This window comes from Lytechinus pictus, chromosome 6, assembly GCF_037042905.1.
Source record: "Lytechinus pictus isolate F3 Inbred chromosome 6, Lp3.0, whole genome shotgun sequence".
Taxonomy (NCBI): Eukaryota; Metazoa; Echinodermata; class Echinoidea; order Temnopleuroida; family Toxopneustidae; genus Lytechinus; species Lytechinus pictus.
In genome coordinates this window covers 3,085,305-3,108,971 of record NC_087250.1, presented here as the reverse complement: position 1 = coordinate 3,108,971, position 23,667 = coordinate 3,085,305, and the positions used below count along the sequence as shown (strand labels likewise).

Here is a 23,667-nt window from a genome sequence, read left to right as displayed (position 1 = left end):
CTCCGCTCTGCCATTGTCTGCACTTTGATAAAAAGAGTAAGAAGTAATATATTTCGCGTGTCGTCGTTTAGGTAAGCCACTATGACTAATACTCTTAGAAATAACAAGTCTCCTATGCATCTGGTTACATACTAGCTTAGTGTCTAGCAGCAAAAAGGCGTCCTGCCGATATCCCACGGGAGTTACTATTAACGAAAAAAATACAGCATATTAATCTAATATATATATATATATATATATATATATATATATATATATATGGATGGAATCAACAACCCCTTCCCATTCATTAAAGGACGCTTTGCTACTGGGAAGCAATGCTTGGTTAAATATTATAATTTCAACCTTGATGAATACACACACAAATCAATTTATTTTTATTTTTTACTTAACATCTCACCGATGAAAAAAAAGATAGCTTTGGTATTTACTACGGAGAAACTCTCTACAACGCACCGCTTCCTTTGAAAATGCGATTAAAGTTACAATGGAGAGCTGAGAGGGTTTTGTCGAAAGTTGGTGGAAAGGAACAGCCGGTCATCCAAAGATGAACAACTGCAAATATGTCGTTGTCCAGAGCCAAGAGATTCTGATGCCGTCCCGTTCCACCGACTGTTAAAGCCTCTCAGCTCTCCATTGTGATTTGACTTGCATTTTTAAAGGAAGTGCTTCGTTGTAGCGAGTTTCCCCGTAGTGAACATAGTGAATGCGAAAATTGCGGAATATTCTCACCTGTCGAACAATTTACGTCGGTGTAACCAAGAGCGCATTCACATGTGTAGGAGTTTATTCCATCATTACATGCACCTCCGTTTTTACACGGGTTAGGATCACAGTCGTTGATATCTATATATAAATAACAAATGAGGAATAATATTATACATGGATTAGGGCAGATAAAAAAATGATTTTTTTTATAATAAAATTATCCAATTGATTATTCTTTGAATGTCTCTTGTTGTCATTGTATTAATATGTATTTCACACTTGGTTGCACGGATATATGGGAAAATATATATAAAAACAAAGCAAAGTATATGTAATATGAAAAGACTATTTCGCACTTAAAGGAGTTAGTCAATCATAATATTTAATGAAATTCTTCAAAATTACCAAATTATAATATAATGTATATACAGTAGCCAAATAATGTATCACATATAAGATAACTTTTGTTAAAATTACCTGTAGAACAATTAATATCGGTGTAACCAAGCGCGCAGTAACACGTGAAAGAGTTTATTCCATCATTACAAGTACCTCCGTTCATGCAAGGGTTAGGATCACAGTCGTTGATATCTGTTGAAAAACAAAATCAGATCGAACAAACCATTTCTGTATCTGAAGTATATTGTACTTTATACATGGACTATAGCAAAATATATATATGTATTTATGCACATATTGTAGTATAAATCAAAATACAAGGTGAAAGATATATATTTATATATATATTGAATTCAAAGAAAAGTTGACAATTGCTAAACATCACAAAATTGACTGTATCTTAAAAAAATATTTGTGCTATTATGACGAATGTGATATCAAACAAATGAGTATGTCATGCTCCTTTATCATCAAAATATTTAGGTGCCACTTTATCCCCCAAAATCTTCATATTTTTGACAAATTAAAAATAAAAACTTGACAAAAACATTTCATATTTGGGCTACCTACATATCAACACAACCATTTCAGATTACACAGTTTTGTTCAGTGGTGACATATCATAATAGAAAATACAATATAAATCATATATTTGGCATTTACATATTTATATGAAACGATGTTTAAGAATGTAATAAACAATACAATGCATTTAGCATGAATGTTATTTTTTTTTTAAAGTAAATTCCACCTGAATTATACTTTAATTTCAACGACTTCCCAATTATGTCAAAAATCGTTATATGCTCTTTCAGTTGATACCATATTAGTCTATTTTTCTATATTTTTTCTGGAGTTTTTGAAAGTTTCACTGAGATTTGTTAGAAGTGTGCATATCTCATGCTTGAGCATGTTGAGTGGACTCCCCATTCTAGGCCATATCTTCTCCTCATTCTTTAAGGCTCCCATTAAATTCCTCTCCATTCATTTTAAAAATTGTTTTGGCTATTGTTGATCAATTTTGACAAGAAAGATATCCTTTAAAGCTGAAATGTACTCTTCAAAATTTCAATGGAAAATAGTAAAAAAATTGCGACTTATTGGTGATTTTAGGGTTTCAGGTCTCAGTTATTGTGTACATGTTTTTCTATCTCAAATCGTATTCTATGTGTAATGACAAATGTGTACGAAAGAGGGAAAATGCTAAAGTTATCAAAAGGAAACACTGTAGCTCATTACAAAAATACTTGGAAAACATTAATGCAGAAGTTATATATCAAGTATTTTACATATGAGATTATTACTCTTACCTGTAAAACAATTAATATCGGTGTAACCAACAGCGCATTCACATGTGTAGGAGTTTATCTCGTCACTACAAGTACCTCCGTTTATACAAGGGTTGGGATCACAGTCGTTGATATCTGTTAAACATAAAGACAAAATCGAATAAACCAGGTATGTTTTCAAAGTCTATTGTTTAATATTCCTTGCTATGCAAATGAATGGATCGTGGAAAATGTGTATGTTATATAGTATTCAATAAATTAATTAATTTATGAATATATGTTGAGATCAGTTAAACATCGTTCTTTCTCTAATCATATTCCATCTATGATTAATACCCTGCGGGACAAAGCAATGCGGCAAATATATCTTACTGGAAATACTGCACATATGCACCTGGAAGTGTTTGAGCTAACTACATTTGGTACAATACACCAAAATCGATAACATTATCTAAACTCTGTATAGTCTACATTTTGTAGACTTTCTGTATTAAGAATATTTTGCACACTATGTATGAATATATAAAGATTCGTATTGTAATATTGGCTCACGGAGGGTGGCCTAGGGGATTAGTCTCTGGACTTTAAAACAGAGGGGCTGAAATACGGACATGGCGTAGTCTCCTTCAACAAGACATTTATCCACATCCTGCTGAACTCGACCCAGGTGAGGTAAATGGGAACCCGATAGGAATTAATCCCTTGAAATGCTTCCGCGCTTAAAGTAATTACGGCCGCCAAGCTAAAGCAGGTGTTATACTGTCCAAGACATATAAAAACGCATAGAGACGTTACAATCATAATGTGATACACGCTATAAAAGAAAACTATATTGTTATTATTATTATCTTTTATTAACGTTTTTTAAGCATATGAGATGAAATTGAATAACAAATTATCTGCAGAAGAAATGTCGTCAGTACAACCACTGGTGGATCCATTTAGGGGGGAGCCAACGCATGCCCCCCCCCCCTTGAGAGGCACAATTAAAATAAACAGTGTAAAAATGCCGTTAAAACAGACCTGTGCCCCTCCCCCACCCCCTTTAAAGGTAAAAACTTTTTTTTTGCTTGTCAATTTTTTTCGTGGACGAAGTGTCATTATTTTGGTTGAAAACAATTATTTATTTTTATTTTTTAAAATTTTCAAGGGAATATCTTTATTCATTGGAATATGTCTTTATTTCTTAAAAAATGTCCCATCCAAGCTCCTTTTTCTGTTTGAAGAGCAACAATTCACTGCTCTACATTTTCCATTTGCCTGTATAAAATGGAACAGAAAGTCAGAGCCTTGGATTATGCAGTATACTCCTTTTAGATTTGGCCCAAATATTCTATCATAAATTTTAAATATAGAAAATGTGTTCATCAATTACTATTAATCATAGAATTATTTTTTTTTTGCAGATTACATAAGATGGTGTCTCGACCTGACGCAATAAAAATGTATGTGACGTCACACATATTGAAGCTATTTCTTAACTGATTTTTTAATGTTTCAATATTGTTATCAATAAGTTGATTATAATCAAAATTTTGATCTAAAAAAAAAATCAATGATCAAGAGGGAGCGAATGAACAGGGGGGGGGGGGGTGGGGGTGGGGGGTGAGAGTACCTGTTGTACAGTTGACCCCAGAATAACCAGGAGCGCAGTCGCACGTAAATGAATTCACTCCATCCGTACATGATCCTCCATTCGAGCAGGGATTCACAGTACAGTCATCAATATCTTTATCAAAATGAAGAAACAAAATATGTGAGTTTCATTATAATCTTACAATCACCAGCAAAAATCTAAAGATCAAGTTAAATTGCATTTAATAAAATCAATCTTTTCTCATACATGATATGAGAGGAAGTGCCGCTACTGACTATAATTGCTTTGGAAATACATGAAAAATAAGAAAAAGGGGGAAAAATAGGATTTGATTCTCAGCTCGGCACTTACTATTTTTAGGTATATGTTGGACTGTTTACTCTTTAGGTATGAATTGCGTATCAAAAAAAGGTTTGCATTTATAAATAATCCTGTAAAATCATATATTTGTAATATCCTGAAGCTTTTTCCACGTTTAAACATTGATACAGATCTCATTAAGTAAATTACAATATAACTGTCGAATTTTTTTTCCGTTTGGGTGAGCACCACTTACTTTGAAAAAAAATCGTCAAAAACCAATTTGTGCAGAACTTGGAAATAGCAATATGACTAAAAATAAATGCTAATTATACACAAAACATACAATTTAGCTTGGAAGATTGAGTTGAAGATATATTTTAGCATTTTAACTTGTTTCGTTGACCAAAACACTTCACAGAGTGCCATTGTCCTCCCCTCACACACACCGAGGGCATCGTAATAATTTATGCTTTAAACTGAGCTGTGATTCACATGAAATAGCTTAGGCTTGATTTTTGTTTTGTCAATCATTGTCACATTAAGGAAAGTGTGGAGAAACAAGTATTAAATAAAAATATGAAATGTGATACCACAATATGATAAAACTAGTTTTTTTGTGCGTTACATTCGTCAGATCCAGATGACAAAAAAGTGTGAAAATCATGCTTACAGTTGAAATGTTAACTTTGGTGGCAAAGTTGTTACAAAATGTTTTATTTTATCCGCTTCATTTCATTTTGCCAAAAATGCAAAATAAATTTACCGCACGATCCATTTGATTTCGCCTTATTTCCTTGACACAACGTGAAAATGAGTTTTTTCTGTGCTAACCGATTTCTGCATAAATGAACAGTATCTCTCTGTCAAAATTTTTACTTTCATTTGATAGATGAGACCCAAATCCAAGTGTGACAAGATTATACCCAACTTGTATATTTTTCAATGCCCAAGACTTTTTCAAAGTATAAACCTTTTTATTGATACACCCTGTAGAGAGACTGTTAACACATTTAACAGCCTGGATTAAGTTTATTCGTACGCCAAACCTGGGGATCGCCAAATGTTAAACATGTTAAAGTACTATTACGGTTACTTATCCCGCCCTGTATCACGTAACCAAAATGGTCAAATATACCAATCAAAATCATCCCTCCCCTCTGTATTCGCTTCAATACTTAGTTCTGAATGAAACTAGTTTATTATCGATGCTTACTTGATTCACAGTGGGCTCCGTGATATCCCTCGTCACAAATGCACAAAAAAGTAAGAACAGGTTGACGTTCGAAAACAACGCACGTTCCAGTTGATGCACATAAGTTTACACTAGGACAAGACGTATCTGCAGTATCATTACAACACAGATCAATCATTTCTTGGTTTCAACTTCACCATTCATGACTATTTTGAGTATGTCGATTAAATAAATAATAATGATTAGAGAGAGAACAAAAATGAAGAACTTTTAGTTGCACTCCATTATCTACCTATTTGAAGTGCATATCATCACGTTTAGAGTCCTCTTTTCCCGTTACAAAGCAAAGTAAATACATCAATGAAGTAACGCTACTTAGAATAATTTTCATAATCATAAAACAAAGCTATTCTCTGTGTTTTTTTATGATTTGAGCAGAAATATGGGCTAACTTTAATTTTCAAGAAAGGGATGCTCTTCTCCTAACATAACTAGTAAAGATAACTTCATTAAATAAACATGGATAATTGATTTAGAAAGTAATCAGATAATTTTAAAAATAATATTTCCGCATTATTCGGGTTGTTTTGATTTTTTTTTATTGACTGAACGCCACTGCGAGGATTTGCCTTCCCCATCCATTGCAAATTTAAAAATAGTAATTATGAATGTAATTTGTGACCCCATTTTATTTTATACTGTCTCACTCTCGTCAAAATCTTTTAAATGTACATTGATTTTGTAACTTTTTTCCATTAACGGTTAAACGTTGCATTGAATTTTGTCGAGCGGATACGTACGGGTGTAGGTCTAATTGTGGAATCGGAAAAGAAGGGCTTATACATGTATAAATAAAGTTAAAGAAGTGTGACATTTATATTTTTCTGGTCGATTTCAGCAAAACTCTATAATTTGAAATAATTGATATAAAGAGTCAATTTATGCATGGTAAGGGCAGGGCAGTGAGTTGTTAGTTCACCTATTAGCTTTTTTTTAAAATTAAAAGTACCTGATATTGTTTCGGATTGCACATTCTTTTTTCAGGAATGTGGGGTTGGCTATTTGCGAACTTTTCCTAATTTTCTCTGGCCCAATGTTCAAATGCCTTGCAGTTATACTTGGCACCGACCTGTGTAAATTTGTAATTGTATGTTTTTTTTTTCTTACTGTCCTTTAAGCCATATAAATAATTCTACGTACAACAGTCACGTTGAAGTTCGGTATGCAATTTCATAACAGTGTATGTTACATTACCTGCATGAATGTGTATTTCTGTTGAGGTATTAACCTGCATATGCACAAATGCTATGCTTCCGACCGGAAAATCAATAGCAAATACTCGATCCAGCAGTATATCGGAAAAGTAGATATCTTCGAAATATTTCGCTATCGAAAAAGGGTGAATGTCAAGTCGAATGTCATGAGAAGAATTGCGAAGGGATCTTGGAAGGCGTACCATCGAATCAAGGTTTATGTATTCCAATGTGTTCTCCTGAGGATCGGTCCAATAGAGACCCCGTTCTGATGAAAGAATTAGAAATACAATGTAATACCAAGTAACTACGTAACTTGGTTTTCGATGTTTTCGGTTCGTTAATTTGTATAGTTCGTTTTTTGTTTGTTTGTTTTTGCTCACTTCTTTTCTCGATTTACTTGCTTAAATTTGTGTTACTACGTTTGTATGTGGAATATAAGATATCGAAGTATGATTTCATCTTGGATCGAAATGGGGTATTATAGAATTAGCTGTATTCATTGCATTCCTTGAATATTTTTTAACGATATGCATTATTTTCCTTATAGTGAACACATCTTGTTCAATGACGTTGGCAATTTCAGACAGCATTTCCTATAAAATTTACAATTCCGTATGTTATTTCGTGACAAAGGCACACTATGCACCACAACAAATTGTTAGGCCAATCCTTTTTTTTTAGATTTCCCCTATTATTCAATTAGATGAAAAACTAAATTTTGAATCGAGAAAGAGAAAGAGAGCTCTCGACCAATCAAATACCAGCAGATTTTCAATAAAAATGAATATAAATACCTATAGAATCGAGGCATATTCCAGTCGGATCGGAAATATCAGGACTAACATCGCCATCAAGAAGAGCAACTCGGTTGCTTCCATCTGGGTTAGCCGTCTCGATTCTTGGATGCTGCCCTCTGTCGGTCCAAAATATCTTCCTAAATAATACAAATATTAACAAAGTGGCGGTAATTATTATGATGACGATAATACATGATAATAGTACTAGCAACAATTATTACGATAATGAAAAATAATTATAGTAGTGCTAGATAAATAGATGGATGAATAACTCGACAAAAAGATAGATGGGTAGATAGGCAGATAGAGGGGTAGATTGGTGGATAGATGGATAGATAGATAACAGGTGCATTGATGAAAAAAAAAGAAAAAAAAACATCGTTAATGCAGAGCCGGAATGAGATGAGTTTATAAGGAAGTCATTGTACATGTATATAGTTGTACAAACCTTATAACACCCAGGGAAATATAATTTGAACAGAAAATTACGTATTGTAAAATTCAAATTTATGTAAAAAAATGTTAAGATCATAATGGAAAGTTGAGCAAGGCGCACACTATGCGATTCGTCGAGATCCGAATACAAAATGAATAAATTTAACAACATTTGATACGAACATTCTAACTAATAACATCTTAGCGATCAGAGTTCAGAATAGGGTTATGATTACTTAAATCCAAGTTCAGTCTTGTTCGAGCCTCCCTGTAGGATGAAAAGCGAATTCCAAGCCAAATCGCAATGAGGTAATCATTACTTGAAACCTATTTCGTCTTACATCTGACCACAGGGCTTACCGCAGAGCAAAGGGCCTTTAGCAACTGACATGGATTCTTCCTTTACTTTTATTTATTTATTCATTATCAATTGTTTACGTTTTCTTTATAAAGCAGGGCAGCCCTATTCAAGCCAGAGGCCAGCTTTACCAAACGACGAGGGGGGGGGGGGGGGGGGGGGGGGGGGGAGAAATGCAGCCTTAATATGACCAAAATAATAATACAAATAATTAACTTGCCTGAAATTTACGAACATATTGTTTAAAGGTAAGAAGTTTAGCGAGAACAAAGTCTTACGTTAATCCATTTATTAATTTTTATTTATTTTTTATTTTTTTTATTTTTTATTTTTTTTTAATTAATTAATTTTTTTTTTACTATTTTTTTTGTTAATTTAGACCTCATATGCAACGATATTTCATTCACATTTTCAGAAAATAAGCAAAATTTCATTTGTATTCCAAATCGGATAGTAGTCCAGTCGTTAAGTGTGCAAATCGCTATAGTCTTTTTTTTTTATCAGTAACGTAAAATATGAACAGCTTCCCCATATATCGTGGAGTAAAACAAAAATCAATGAAATGTAATTTTCTTTAAAAAAAAACGGTTTCTATTGTACCTTTAGTATATCAATAGACAGATCATTTCACACCCGTTCCTGAAAGATCAACTCGAAATTTTAGTAATCGTGGTCATCATTATAAATTGAAATGCTTGCATTTTATATTACATGAAATATGGGGCAACTGCTCGTATATTACGTAAAAAATCGAAAACCTTCACTATTTTTTCTATTAAAATCGGACTGGTAAACTTCTCCTTTAAAACAGGTCGATGGAATGGTCTCCAGGGAAAAAAAATCTAAATTTTTGAATCCCTGATTCGCTACACGTTTCCAGATGCAGGCACCTAACCGTTTCAATAATAAAAACAAAATGGCGAAAACGTCAGCTCAACAAAGACAAGTTTTTGACATCCACTGAATTAGCTCCTGCGAGGTATTAAAATATTTGCAAACTAAACAATGATGGCTACGATTGCATCGTTTACATAAAAAAAATGTATTTACAAATCGATAATTTGAACCATTATGTTGTAAAAATAAAGAAGAAAAAATAAATAAAGGAATGTTTAGCTTGTTTTCTGCTATCCATGATCACGCATACTTTTTTTACAGTGACACTCTTCACACTGACGCATATTTTGTTACAGGCAGGAACATGTTATGAGTTGAACATCGTGTAACACTGTGCAAGTAGCTGTCGAAACATTCCCGAAATCGTTAATATCACTGGGTTCATGGTAGCGCGCATTGGTGTTTCCACGGATATAAATTGATGATCGATAATTTATTAAATGAAACGACGCGTGAATTCAAAGTGCATTGCCATGGTTGCCAGCTTAAGTAGTGTGCCAATTAACTGAAAAAAAAAAACATACAGCAGTTATAAACGCTAACCATTTCACTTAGACCATTAAAAAGAATCTCCTTTAGTCATCACATTAGTCAAATCGACTAGGCATTGTAGTTGTACAATAAAGATTAAATGCTATAATTCTTATACATTAATGACAAAATGGATCTAACCCCTTTTGACAAATGAGCTGAACAAAAAATGGGGTATGAAGAAATTTACCTGCTTTCATATTTTTTAGACATTCTTTTCTAAATATTTCCTTTGTGGATCTAACCCCTTTGCGAATAAAGAAACCCCTTTTGAAAATATTGGACCTAACTCCTTTTGAAAAAAAAAAAGATTTTTCTTTGTCATTTGTGTTCACTTGTTAATAGCAAATTCATTTTTTTTGTATTATATTATAGACTACTAAAAGTCTATACATTGAGACAAAACAATCAAATTTGATGAAATATTGAATCTAATCCCTCTTGCAATTGCGCTCTTCATATATAAAATTTTGATTTAGTATGTTAATGTAAAGATGATTTGTCTATTCAATAAAACACAATAATGTGGGGAAAAACAAAAACAAAGATACAGATAATAAAAACTGTGGCTCAGTGGTAGAGCTCCAGTCTTATGAACGGGAGGTCGTTAGTTTGATCCTCGGCAGAGTTATACCAGTGGGACCATCCGCCCTCTTGCTAGGCGCTCAGCATTTAGATTGGAGAAGGGTAATAAAAACATAATATGTCACGCAGGGCCCGCTAGTAGAACAGTTGTAAAGCTGAAGTGGCTACCATGGGGGAAGTAAAACGTTGTCATTATTATTTAAAATACAAAATATGAATAGAAAAACGTACAATTCGGTCGATAAATTGTGCAAGAATGCAGTGAGCAAGATATGAGAAATGAATTGTAATACCTGCGAATTGGCGAATACACGATACCGTTGGGATAAGAGTTAAAGCCAACGAAGAGCAAATTATCTCGATCAGTCCCATCAAGGTTTGAGACCTCAATGATTCCACGATATTGATCAGTCCAATAAACCTTGTCGTCATCGAGATTAAGGGCAATACCGTAAGGATCTATTCACAATAACAAGAACAAAATTCCCAAACATCAGTATAAGGTTCGCCAATGTTGTGCTCCTGGATGTAGGCTTATCATAATAGTGTTACCGTTTGTTTTGACGAGACCAAAGGAGATCTGAACTCCTTGGACCTTGGGTGCTTGACCCTTGACCCTCGGGTCCTTGGCCTCGGACAAGTCAGTCTTTGACCTTATCCTTAGCTTCAGACAGGGCCTTGGTCTCAGCCTTACGGCTCTGGGCGCATCATTGATGCTTTCATCCATGAATAATGTTCATTCACAAATAATGTTCAAGTGCTTCGAATTCACCTATACAGTTAATTTGCCAGCATGACCACACTTGCCAAACACCGACCTGCTCCATTTGACAAGCTAATCTTGGTCGCACGTTTGAAGATGAAGGGCTATGCAGATCGAATTTTCGAATACGAGAGAAACCCTTTCATACAAAACGAAAACGAATATATTACACATTATCATTACCCTATCATTTAAACAAAGTCTCCCCATAACATTGTTATTTAGGCAAAATCAACAATATTAAACAAGTCAATAACTTAATAATGAATCAGAAGTTTAATTTCTTTTAAGAACATTTTCATTCATATAATATTTATTTCATGTTAAAATATTTTCTTAGAGTTACATATTGCATTTTGTTACAAATGCAACTACGTAAGTTGCGTTTATGAACCCATAGATAAATCTCAATATAAGACCACAGATTAACTATATTTCATGTTTGGGCTACTGAATTAGACTAACTTACAGTGACGATCACCGGTGGTATTTTGCAACCGTGCAATGACGTCCTGTGATGACCCGTTAATTGAAGCCCTGTTAACAGTGTGTAGGACTGCATCAGTCCAATAAACCATCTCACTTCTTGGATCAAATTCGACGCCAACGGGAAGCACTAATCCTTTCAAAGGGATGGTCGTGAAATTAACATCGACGAAGCTATAGTCCTTTGCTTCTGCCATGAGGATGACAGCCTCTGAGGCTTCGGCAATTAACATCCTGTCAACTGCAGTGGAGAAAATTCATTCAAAGTATAATTAGCTACAGGAGTAATCGAGGAGAAAAGTGATCAGACGACACTAAGAACTGCTACTATTAACTTTGATTAGTTCATCTTAACTTGTGATTTAATTGTTTTCTTTAGATTTTTATTTCTATAGATACTTGTAATTTTTTGCTTGTTTTTCCATATGTTTTTTGTGTGATTTCTGTCCATTTTCATTTTTTCTTTGTGTTATTGATGTATTTAAAAATCCAAACCGTAGTAATGAGTATAGGTTCAATTTTAATATATTAATATTCAATCTCTGCTGAATCTGAAGATAACACACCTTTGCCTCCAAAAACATACTATACCATGCATGGTGAATTTAATAATCATGTCCAATCTACATTTACAAGGACTCAGCTAGAAAACATCTTATCTTGTATGCATTTCAATTGTCGCAGTTTATCCCACAACTTTGATAATTCAACCACATATTTGTCATCTATAGATTTATGCAAACCATTTTTGGTGTAAATGAAATATGGTTTAAGCAAAATACAATATACATATACAACTCAAAGAGGAGGTGGTGTCGGGCTGCATGTAAAAATAAACAAAATGCTGTATAGGCAACGGCAAGATTGAGAGGTTAATTATATTTGTTTTGTTGAAAGCACTTATATATATTGCACTCAATAAATCAATTGAATTAGGTGTAATTTTTACACCACCGGGTCAGTCCGTTCCAAAAAAAAAAAAAAAAAACACATTTAGAAAATATTTTGAATATTGTAAATTCTGAACATACAGTATTATATTTTTTTGGCGATTTTAACTTGGACTTGTTTAAAGTTGGTAATTTGCGTTATATTAATATGTACTTGGATTTGCTGTTGTCATTTTCAATGTCACCTTTACTATTTTATCCAACTCGTGTTACAAGCACTTATATTTCTTTGATATATTCACATATGCTACGTGCAATTTATCATCAGGCATTCTTGTAAATGACATTAGTGATCATTTTACCGTGTTTGTTTGTAATCTTAAATGGTCAACAATCTTATTACACGAACTTAAAATTTCGGCCCCTTTTATTTACTTTACAAATGTATACAAAAATATGTACATTGTATCTTCGAAATGGTAATATATTTTGCAGATAATACAAATAGTTTCGTGTCACATGAAATCATCGATGTTCTGCAAGTGCAATATAATAATGAATTAGAAAAGGGGATTTTTTGGTTAACTATTGATAAATTAACTGTAAATATTTCTAAACAAAGTAAATGGTTTTTATAAATAAAATATGCATTTACAATCTGCAGGTGCAACTAGCAAATTTTAGTGTAGGCCAATATTTTTGGTATAGATAATAAATTGCGTTGGAATCCTAATACTAATCTAAATCATCTGTAATCATAGTACTAGACTTTCCAAAATCATAGGCATTCTGTCCAATTTACGCAAGATATAAGCCTTCTTTCAGCACTCATCAGGAAACCTCTAAGTGCAACGTTTGCATTAAGTAGTATGGTATAATCTGGTTTAGCTAATACTATTTATTCATTCGTGGGGAGCAAATTAACATTTTCATTATTTTGTGGGACACGCTGTAAAAAGTCAACATTGAAGCCCCCATCACTCCTATTCGGAATCAGCAGGAATCAAGCAGAAGCTGGAACGAAAAAAAAAATCAACAAATTTAGAAATTTTTGAGAGGAACTTATGAATACACCAAACTGGAGTTAAAATTAAGTATATTGACCAGGTGAATCGTCATACACTAGTTTCAATGATTCGCAATGGAGTCAGATTGATAATTCGTGCTAAATTATTGGACATTCTAGGCGCATCCTAAATATTCTGACTGCATTCTGAGTGCATTCGAAATATTTTTGTCATTTCTTTTGGCCATCCCGAGGGTTTTTGGTCATGTTCAAAACAGTCGAGGGGTATTTTCGAACGGTGCTTAAAGTAGATTTGAATGACCAACTGGTGGTCGAACAAAAGTCCTTTCATTAGGGCCAATTCTGCTTGATTCGGAATAAGTGTGATGGGGGCTTTAATTATTTACTTACTGCAAAATACGGGTGATAAAGATTGAGAGATAGAGAAAGCGACGAGTAACAACTTTGACAAAACACATCTATCCATCTCTGGAGATCAGAATCAATGCTCTCCTGCATGGAAAGAAACAAAAAATGAAATTTTACATTCAGTTACATACCGGGCGTAGCGCAGGGTTTTTAGGCTACATAATTGCTGTACGCGGTGTTGAACATAATAATAAATATCGTTAATAGAAGACTGCTGATGCGATAAATAAGCATTTCATTAATACAACATCAGATTTGGCGCCGTTGAATATAAGTTACTCACCGGCTTTCTTACCTTTTTATTGTGGTTGCCGAAAAGCACAACCTTATCAGGTTTATGCTAAAGAAAATGCAGTAAAGCAGGTGACTAACCCCCTCTTGTTCTTTCTGAATTTGTGTGTGCATTACGATACTGCAACAAATAATCAAACGTGTCTGACAAAAATGTTGATGAATTGCTCCCCCGATCATCTTATTCATGTTTAAACAAATATGATTGATTCTTAGTTATGGAGATTTCCTTTTTCTTAATTTAAAAAATGACAAGGTCTGGAATAAAGAAAACTGTCTAAACCTGTATTTTATTACAAGTTATTAGTTTAAAAGATTGTTGGGTCTTATAGATTCTGTTGTTCTTTTTTTTAATGATTTTTGTTATTTTGAAATAATTGGGTATGGAGGAAAGACTACGCCATATTTCCAAGTTATTCAGCATCAACAAGATAGTGAGGTCTTCGTTCCTTTTTTTACTGTTTTAAAAATAATTCGTAAATTTGAAATAAGTGGATCTGAAGGGAAGACTACACCATATTTCCATTTTATTCAACATCAATATCAGTTCAGTTCAGTTCAACTTTATTCAATTCCAATATTAAAAACATTTTATAACAACACATTGGATAAAAAAATGCAATTCAAGATAAAATAAAGTATATGAATGGTATGTACATGCATATTGAATAGAAAAGTATTGAAATTAGGTATAGCTGTAAAAGACCGGAAAGGTCTTGTCAAGACAGCTCCCTTACTTGCATAAGATTTGATCAATTAATAAAAGCGGAGAACAAATTCAGTAAATATTCAGTAAATAAAAATGAATTGCGTCTTGCACCAAGACTAACCCAGAAAAGGGTAGGAGAGAATGAAAAGCAGAGGGGGGGGGGGGGATTGAAAGGAAAGAAGACAAAAATCATTTAAAATTCAACGAGAGTCACGTTTGATCAAATGTAGCTTTACATTGTGCTTAAATCTGTTATAAAATGAAATAGAGGTTATAAATGTAGGGAGTGAATTCCAGATTGTTGGAGCATGATGCCTACATGAATAAAAAGCAAATTCTGTATTCACATTCCATCTGTGGTATTGATTCCTGTTTCTAGTATTATAAGTATGAATTAAACTGTTCTTTACAAACATATCCGATATGTATTTAGAAAGTTGAGTGTTTACATGTTTAAATATGAGAATTGCACACATATAGTCATTTAACTGGTATACATCTAATATATTGAGTTGTTTAAATAGTGGGCTAGAATGGGCTTGATAATGAGAAAGTGTAATTATTCTGACAACCCTCTTTTGCAGGAGGTATAATCATTTGAGTTTGGTTGGATGAGTATTTGCCCAAACAATATTACAGTAACTGAGATACGGTAATATAAGAGTATTGTATAACATTAGCAAAACGGATTGAGGCAAGACATGGCGAAGTTTGCTGATGACACCAACATTTCTAGATATTGTTTTGTTAATTTGGGCTATATGAGTTTTCCAAGATAAATTTTCGTCAATAGTAATACCCAAGAATTTGGTTGAGGTAACACGTTTGATATAGTTTCCTGACATTACCAATTTAAATGAATCGAGGATATCTGCTGATAAACGTCGATATTGGGAACAAAAGTATATGAAGTTAGACTTATCAGCATTAATTACCAATTTATTACTTTTAAACCAGTTCGAAACTTTCAATAATTCAATGTTTAATGTGTCATATAGAGAAGTAATATCATTTGAAGTAAATAAAATATTGGTGTCATCAGCAAATAAAATGAATTTCAATTTATCAGAACAAAAAAGGCAGGTCATTGATATATATCAGAAAAAGGAGGGGCCCGAGGATTGACCCCTGGGGCACGCCGCATGAAATCTCTAATGGGTTGGACAAAATATTGTTAAAAGAAACATATTGAATTCTATTGTATAAATAACTTTGAAACCACTGAAGAGGTAATCCTCTTATTCCATAATTATAAAGTTTTGATATAAGTACTGAAAAGTCAATGGTGTCGAAAGCCTTGCTTAAGTCTAAGAATACTCCAATAGAGTAAAGTTTTTTATTGAAAACATTAATTAAATAATCGTGTAAATCAATTACAGCCATTTCGGTTGAAACACTCTTTAGGAAACCATATTGACATTCATTTAAAATTGAATTTGTACATAAAAAATCATAAAGTCGATTGTAAATAAGCCTTTCCAAAATTTTTGAAAAATAAGGAAGTATGGAAATTGGTCGATAATTAAAAACATCATGAACATCACTTTTTTTATGAACAGGTATAACTTTTGCAATCTTCAATTTGAAAGGTACAATACCAGTCAAAATAGACAAATTAAAGATAAAACATAATGGTTTGACTATACAATATATAACATTCTTTATAACTCGAGGATTAAAATTATCAATGCCACAACTATTTGTACAGTTTAGCTTTTTTACAACATCAGTGATATCGCTCTCAGTAATAGGTTTGAAGTAAAGAGAATTTGAATTTTGCATGGGCAAGAATTTTGTAAAATTATCAGAGCTGTTTGAAGTCAGAGATATTGAATTGTTTAAAGATAAACCAATGTTGACGAAATAATTATTTAAAAAATCAGCTATCTCTTTAAAATCTGTGATTCGCCTTCCATCAGCATTGATATAATTTGGTAATTTATTTTTTGTTTTATGTAATATGTCATTGATGAGCTGCCAAGTTTGTTTCATATTTCCCTTCATTGCCAAAAATTTAGTTTTGTAATAGTCTTTACGAGCATACCTTAATAACCTATTTATATGGTTTCTTGCTTTAACATATTTTTGCCTGTTGCTTTCAGAAGGGTTTAATATATATGATTTATAAATTCTATTCTTATCTTTGATTTTTTTATAAAGATCAGGAGAAATCCATGGCTTTTTAATTTTTTTACGGGTGGATTTATATGATTTTGTTACAAAAACTTTATTGTATAAAAGAGTAAAAGTATCAAGAAATTTGTCAAAAGCAAGCGTTGTATCAGTAATATCAAATAATTTAGTCCAGTCATAATCTAAGAGCTCATGTTTAAATGCATTAATAGTATCATCATTGATAAGACGTAAACTAAGCTCAGGAATACCATGGACAGGAAATTGTTTTTGTGTTATTTGAAAAATAGTGAAGTGATCAGATATATCATTGTAGAATAGACCAGAGGAAACATTTAAATCAAAATTATTGGTAAATATATTATCAATGAGTGACATAGATCCAGCAGTAACCCTAGAAGGTTTGTCAATTAAAGGAATAAAGAAGTGAGAATGTATTATACTGAGAAAATTACTTATAGTAGCATTAGTATACTTCAAAATATCTATGTTGAAGTCACCCATTAAATAAACCTGTTTGTTTTCAGAATCAAGCTTGTTTAAACAATTTTCAAAGATGGTTGAAAATTCATTTATATTTGATTGAGGTTTCCTGTATATTACACCTATTATAATGTTCTTTTCTCTAAACATGTCAATTTCAATAAAAAGTGATTCATAATTATTTGAAGGTTGTAAAAAATCATTACGGATATTAAAATTATAAGTATCAGAAACTAATAAAGCAACACCACCACCTTTGCCATGTTGACGGCTAGAGTGGACAAAAGAATAACATGGAATGTTAAATAACAAAGGAGTATTTTTACAGATCCATGTTTCAGAGAAACCGTATATTGAGAAATCGATACACAAAGTGGATATGAAAGTAGAGATAGCATTGAAGTTTTTGTTTAGACTACGAGAATTGAAATGAAGAATACTAAAATGATTATGAACGTCGTTGAACTGAGAGGTAAAATCGTCGTCAACAAAATATTTACAGTTAAGAAATCTGCTAAAATGGAATTCATCGTTATTTTGTGAGAGTTCATTAAACATGTGTCTATCAAAATCTGTACATGTCACTGTATCTTGAAATATTGCACTGAATTCATCGTCACCTATACCCTGAAAAGGGAATACAGAATCATACATATATGAAAATTGCAGAGGAGCATTGGTATTACAACTGTAGAAATCATCACCTGACATCAAGTTGTGTAAGCAATAGAATAAAGTAATATAAATAACAGGAACAGGATACAGGAGGAATAGTTGAGACAAAACAGAGTAGTCGAGAATAATAAGGAAAGAGAAACAACAAACCTGCAAAATATGAAAACATTCTATACAGTATTACAAATAACATTGGTCCCGCCAAAGTGGGAAAAAAGTAGCTAAGTTAAAAAAGTTCGAGATAAGAGTCCAGTTTCACAGTGAGGAGGATAAATGGTAAGAGTCAACCAGAAGTATACATGGCAGATCAATACATGTGATCAGAGCTTGTTTATATCTTCCTTACAAGTTAAGAGTTTCTTCACGCTACCAGCAGTGTTTGGTAATGCAAATATTCGACCATCGATGGACCATGCAGATTTCACTTTAGGACTAAGGCGAGCGGCATTGAGAAGAACAGCATTCTTTGCAGTCAGGTCTTCTAAGATGGACATTCGTTTACCTGCTTGTTTACGCCGGTTTCCGATGACCTCGCGACGTTTCCTGTACGAAGCGAACTTAACGATGATAGCCCGTGGTTTGGTGTTTTCAGAGGTGGACTCCTTTGGTGGCGATGGCTGCGATCGATGTCCTCTTTGCGCAGATCCATCTTCAACTTATCCGTGGCGAGCTTTATAATGATGTCATCTGTGTTCTCACCAGGTGATTCTTTAATGCCGAAGAAGCGAAGGGAATTTATCATATATGATCGTTGGGTCTTTGTTTTAGTATTATTTATCTTCTTTATGATTTGTTAATTTGAAATAACTGGGTCTTGGGGAAAGACTACGCTACATTTTCAAGTTATTCAACATCATTGAGATTGTGGGGTTTATGGTAAAATTGTTTGTTTGTTTTTATTGTTTATTTATATTTGTTATTTTGAAATAACTCGGTCTGGAGCAAAGACTACACCATATTTAATGCTATTCATTGTTGATATGATTGTTGGGTCTTTTTTTAATAACTGGGTCTGGAGGAAAGACAACGTTATATTTCCATGTTATTCATCATTAATAAGATCGTGGGATCTTTGTTTTATTATTATTGTTATTATTCATTTATTTTTTTTATTTTTCTATTTAAAGTATCTTGGTCTGGAGGTAAGACTACGCTATACTACTATGTTATTTAACATTAAGAGGAAATAATTTCGGGATCTTTGTTTGGAAGATTGTTTAAATGTTTTGTATAATCGGGTCTGGAAAAATATTGTGACTTTTCCCTATATGAACGCATTACTATATGGTTTTAGTTTGGAACAGATTTGCAAAAAATCCCTTCAAAATTATTACATTTGCGGGTAAAGTCATTATTACATTTGTGGGCTATCGAAATTTATATCATTTGTGGGCAAAGTGCGATTTTACAGTTGTGGGTGAAATTATTGCATTTGTGGGTAAAGTGTTATTTCATTTGTGGGTGTTATAACATTAATGGGTAAAATGTTAATACAATTTTGGGCGTTATTACATTTGTGGGCGTTTATCATGTTTATTACATTTGTGGGTTTAACAACCCTCCGCCCCATCAGTACGCCAGTGAACCACTTTCCCTCAGCAATAGCTTTGCACAGCAAACTAAATTGTGCTAATGCTAATGCCCACAAATTATTGGTATAAATGACGTTTGGATTTTCCCTTGGTTTGAAATGATGAACACATGCTAAGTTAAAACCTAATTTTACAGAAAGCAAACTTGAAATGGGCTTCAGTCTAAAAATATGATATTCACTAAACGTCAGTGGCGGACCTAGGATTTTCCACAAGGGGGGGGGGACAAAACCGTCCCCCCAAAAATTTGACAAGGAAAAAAAAAAAGGGTCTTCAATCACAAATAAAGGATTTCGTACCAGAAAAAAAATTGACAAGCAAAAAAAAAAAAAAAAAAAGGTCTGCAAGCTCGTCAGGGGGGGGGGGGGGGGACAATAAGTCGTCACGGGGGGGGCAGGGATACGTCCTTTGCATGGGTTGTGGCTCGTCAGGGGCAGACTGCCCCCCCCTCCCCCTAGGTACGCTAGTGCTAAACGTCATTGTTTTTTTTTTTTCATAAGTTTGTTGGAGGGAGTGGCTTTCAAATTGGGCGAGCTGAAAAGCAAATGATTTTCTAAAGAGTACTGTGTATCGTCAACATTTACTTATTCTTGATCATACTCGAATGAATAACATCATGATCTGACTTGTTTGCTAACAAAGCAAGGCTCAGCAATGTGGAAAAGTCAATATTACATCTTACAAATCTGAGAGAAGAGGGACAATTTGTTAAACATGCTCTAATACACATGACTGCATATTTTTCTATACCATATTAAGATAAAAATTCCCAGGGGATTTCCCTCTTAATGCACCAATCTTACCAGTCTTGTGAAAACAAATAGCATGATAGTCCCATACTTAATGAATCTGAGTTATAATAATAATGATAAAAAAAAATACTACACTCATACACTGCAAAACCGAGTGAACGCAATGATGATAAACACAATAGTGTTGTCAAACTTTAGCACCAAAGTGAAACACCTCAATCGGAATTATTTTTTTAGTAAGATATTTAATTTGTTACTTAAGTAAAATGGATTCAAGCGTCAATACCACGAATTCTACCGAAAAAAAGGACAATATATATTATATAGTAGCAAATTATTATGTTAGTTCGCCTGTATTATTTTTTGTATATCATTCGTGTTTTCTTATGAACTATTTCAAATAACAAGAAATCTTTTGAGGTCATAAATATGTTTTACGATCTTTTTTCACCTCTTCGTTTTGTTTTCGAATGTACTTGATGTTTGAGTTGACCCAGTATGAACGATCCTATTGTTTGAGACAATGGACCCCCCCCCCCAAACAAAAAACAAACAAAAAAGATAAACCCAGACAAACAGAAAGTTGCTTGAGATTGCATTTTTGCCTTAATAACAGTTAGTTACTTTACATTCCGAAATGAAAACTGGAGCCAAAACTGTTTTACCATATCTACGTCTCATATCCAATACTATAAGAAATGCAAGTAGATGTGAAAAAAAAATGTGACAAGCAATCATAACCTGGAAAGAGCTATCACAATTGAATTTGATCACCATGTCATGATTAGACCGTACTTGTATTTTATAAAATCAAAATTAAATTGCATTTTTTTTTCGGAACAAGTAAGTTTGTGTTTATTTATACATATCGTTTATACGTGGTTCGGTGTGAAAATGGCAGAGGTAATAGTGTCAGAGGTAAAAATGGCAGCGATAAAATCGCAGAGGTGAACATGGCAGATGTTAACCTCACGAGATGGTAAATCATCAGAAGATTGTGTAGCATATCTTAGAACCTGGATGCTTCAAAATAAGTTAATGTTGAATGATAGAAAAACCGAATTGTTAGTCATTGGTACACCACGTCAGGTTTCGAAATGTGGGGGCTGTAGCTTAACTGTTGGCGATTCGGTTATAACTCCATCAGATAAAACGATAAACCGTGGTGTAGTCTTTGATACCCAGTTAAGCATGGAATCGCAAATCAACAATGCTTGTAAATCCGCTTATTTTATGATCTATAACTTGAGATGTATCCGTATTTTTTTTTTCAGGACACCATGAAAACTATTGTTCATGCTTGTATCACAAGTAAATTGGATTATTGTAATAGTGTTCTCTTTTGATTACCCGATTCTCAAATAAGCAAACTGCAGAGAGTGCAAAACAAATGTGCACGTTTGATATGTCGTCTTTCCAAATTCTCTCCAGTCACCCCATTATTGAGAGAATTACACTAGCTACCTGTCCGGCAAAGAATCACATTCAAGATCCTAATGATAGTCTTTAAAGGTCTTAATGGTCAGGCCCCAAGTTACATCTCAGATCTCTTGATCCCGATCTCATGACCATCACCTTCGTAGCTCACAAGATACACTCACACTGCAAGTACCCCCACACAAGACTAAAGCAACACTAGATAATAGGTAATTTCTGATGTCAGCCCCACGACTATGGAACAAACTTTCCCTCATTATTAGGAATTCAACAAATTTACATAATTTCAAGTCAAAATTAAAAACCAATCTATTCCAATAGTATGTACAGCACCTATGAAGCTCTTGCAGCGCAATAGAATATATAGAGATAGTTTTTGCGCTATATAAATGCATATTATTATCAATAATGACAGAGGTAAACATGGCATGGGTAAAAATGGCAGAGGTATTAATGGCAGAGGTAAAAAATTGGAGAGCTTATAATGGAAGAGGTAAAAATGGCAGAAGTAAGAATTACAGAAATTAAAATGGCCAGTCTTAAACCCCCATGCAATAAATTGCCTAAAGGCCCCCAAATGTACGAATATTGAATACTAAGTGCATATCACGGTTAGGCATTTCATTATATCGTTATGTCTTCCTCGGCCTAACAATGCTATATGCGAACTCGGTGGAGGTGTACAGTGAGCACCCTTTTGAGAAGAAATCAAAGGACAGATATTTTTTTAAAATTCAATTTATCAGATTCAGCAAATAATACTGCACTGTTCTCATTCATCTTTTTATAACATCCCGTATTATCTGGTTCTTTTGATCTAAAGCTTTGTCAGGTTAGAAACGATGGTGGTTAAATTGCTCAAAAAGATATGCGCACCGGAATCGGTAGACTAGCTTAACTGGGGTAATTTAGGAGTGCCTTGAGTACCTAGCAAGGTGGATTCTTGCACTATACAAATCCTATATCATTATTATACTATTATTTAGATATTTTTTCCTTAATTGTATGTCGTCTGTACTATTCTTTTTAAATATGACATAACATCATGAAATTACAATAAGCATGCATTTCCAGGTTCGGCACTGAATCTGTAGCTTATGAAAATCAGTAATACTCTTCTTTTGCTTGGTGAACCAATTTGGGGTCAATTGAGTGTTTGGTTCAGATTTTTTTAATAAAAGAAGACACTGGACCTTTACGACTGCATCCATTATGATATTGAATATAAACGCCTTGATGATCATAACCCTTGGAAGCGGGAGTGATGTGTGGTAATTTGTACACCATATGACCCCTCACCCCCCTCACCCACCCCCCCCCCCCTCCTCGAAATTAGGTTGATATGCTAAAATGTAGAGATTTGGCACGCATTTCTGTTTTTTTTTTATTGACAGAAGAAAAAAAAAATTGTTTATTATCTTATTGTTCTTATGTTGTTAAAATATTTTTGTGACTTACACAAACTTCATTTATTTGGAGTAAATCGTATTTCTTTGGTCATGTTCCCCTTCTGAAAAAAAATCCCCTTTCATGTTGAAGTAAAAACCCTTTTTTCCTGGCTTTTTAACAACTCCATATCTTTTTCATTTTTGCCTCTGTCATCTTTACCTTTGCCATTTTTAACTCTGCCATTCTTACACTGTTAGAAAATGTCTACTTAAAATGCAAAACAAT

The 23,667-nt window shown here is 33.4% G+C and overlaps 1 protein-coding gene across 1 annotated transcript in view; it reads right to left on the bottom strand.

Annotated features, from left to right (window-relative positions):
- LOC129263564 (uncharacterized) overlaps positions 1-14,001 on the bottom strand; it is a 28,233-nt gene extending 14,232 nt beyond the window's left edge. Inside the window, exons 1-10 of the mRNA XM_064100696.1 lie at positions 13,904-14,001; positions 11,580-11,837; positions 10,641-10,806; positions 7,539-7,678; positions 6,743-7,009; positions 5,510-5,635; positions 4,012-4,125; positions 2,418-2,531; positions 1,186-1,299; positions 733-846 (exon numbers count right to left, since the gene is read on the bottom strand). Of these exons, the coding sequence (XP_063956766.1) occupies positions 733-846; positions 1,186-1,299; positions 2,418-2,531; positions 4,012-4,125; positions 5,510-5,635; positions 6,743-7,009; positions 7,539-7,678; positions 10,641-10,806; positions 11,580-11,837; positions 13,904-13,979 (1,489 nt within the window). The 5' untranslated portion in view covers positions 13,980-14,001. The remainder of the gene's footprint in view (positions 1-732; positions 847-1,185; positions 1,300-2,417; positions 2,532-4,011; positions 4,126-5,509; positions 5,636-6,742; positions 7,010-7,538; positions 7,679-10,640; positions 10,807-11,579; positions 11,838-13,903) is intronic.
- Between the last annotated feature and the right edge of the window lie 9,666 nt (positions 14,002-23,667).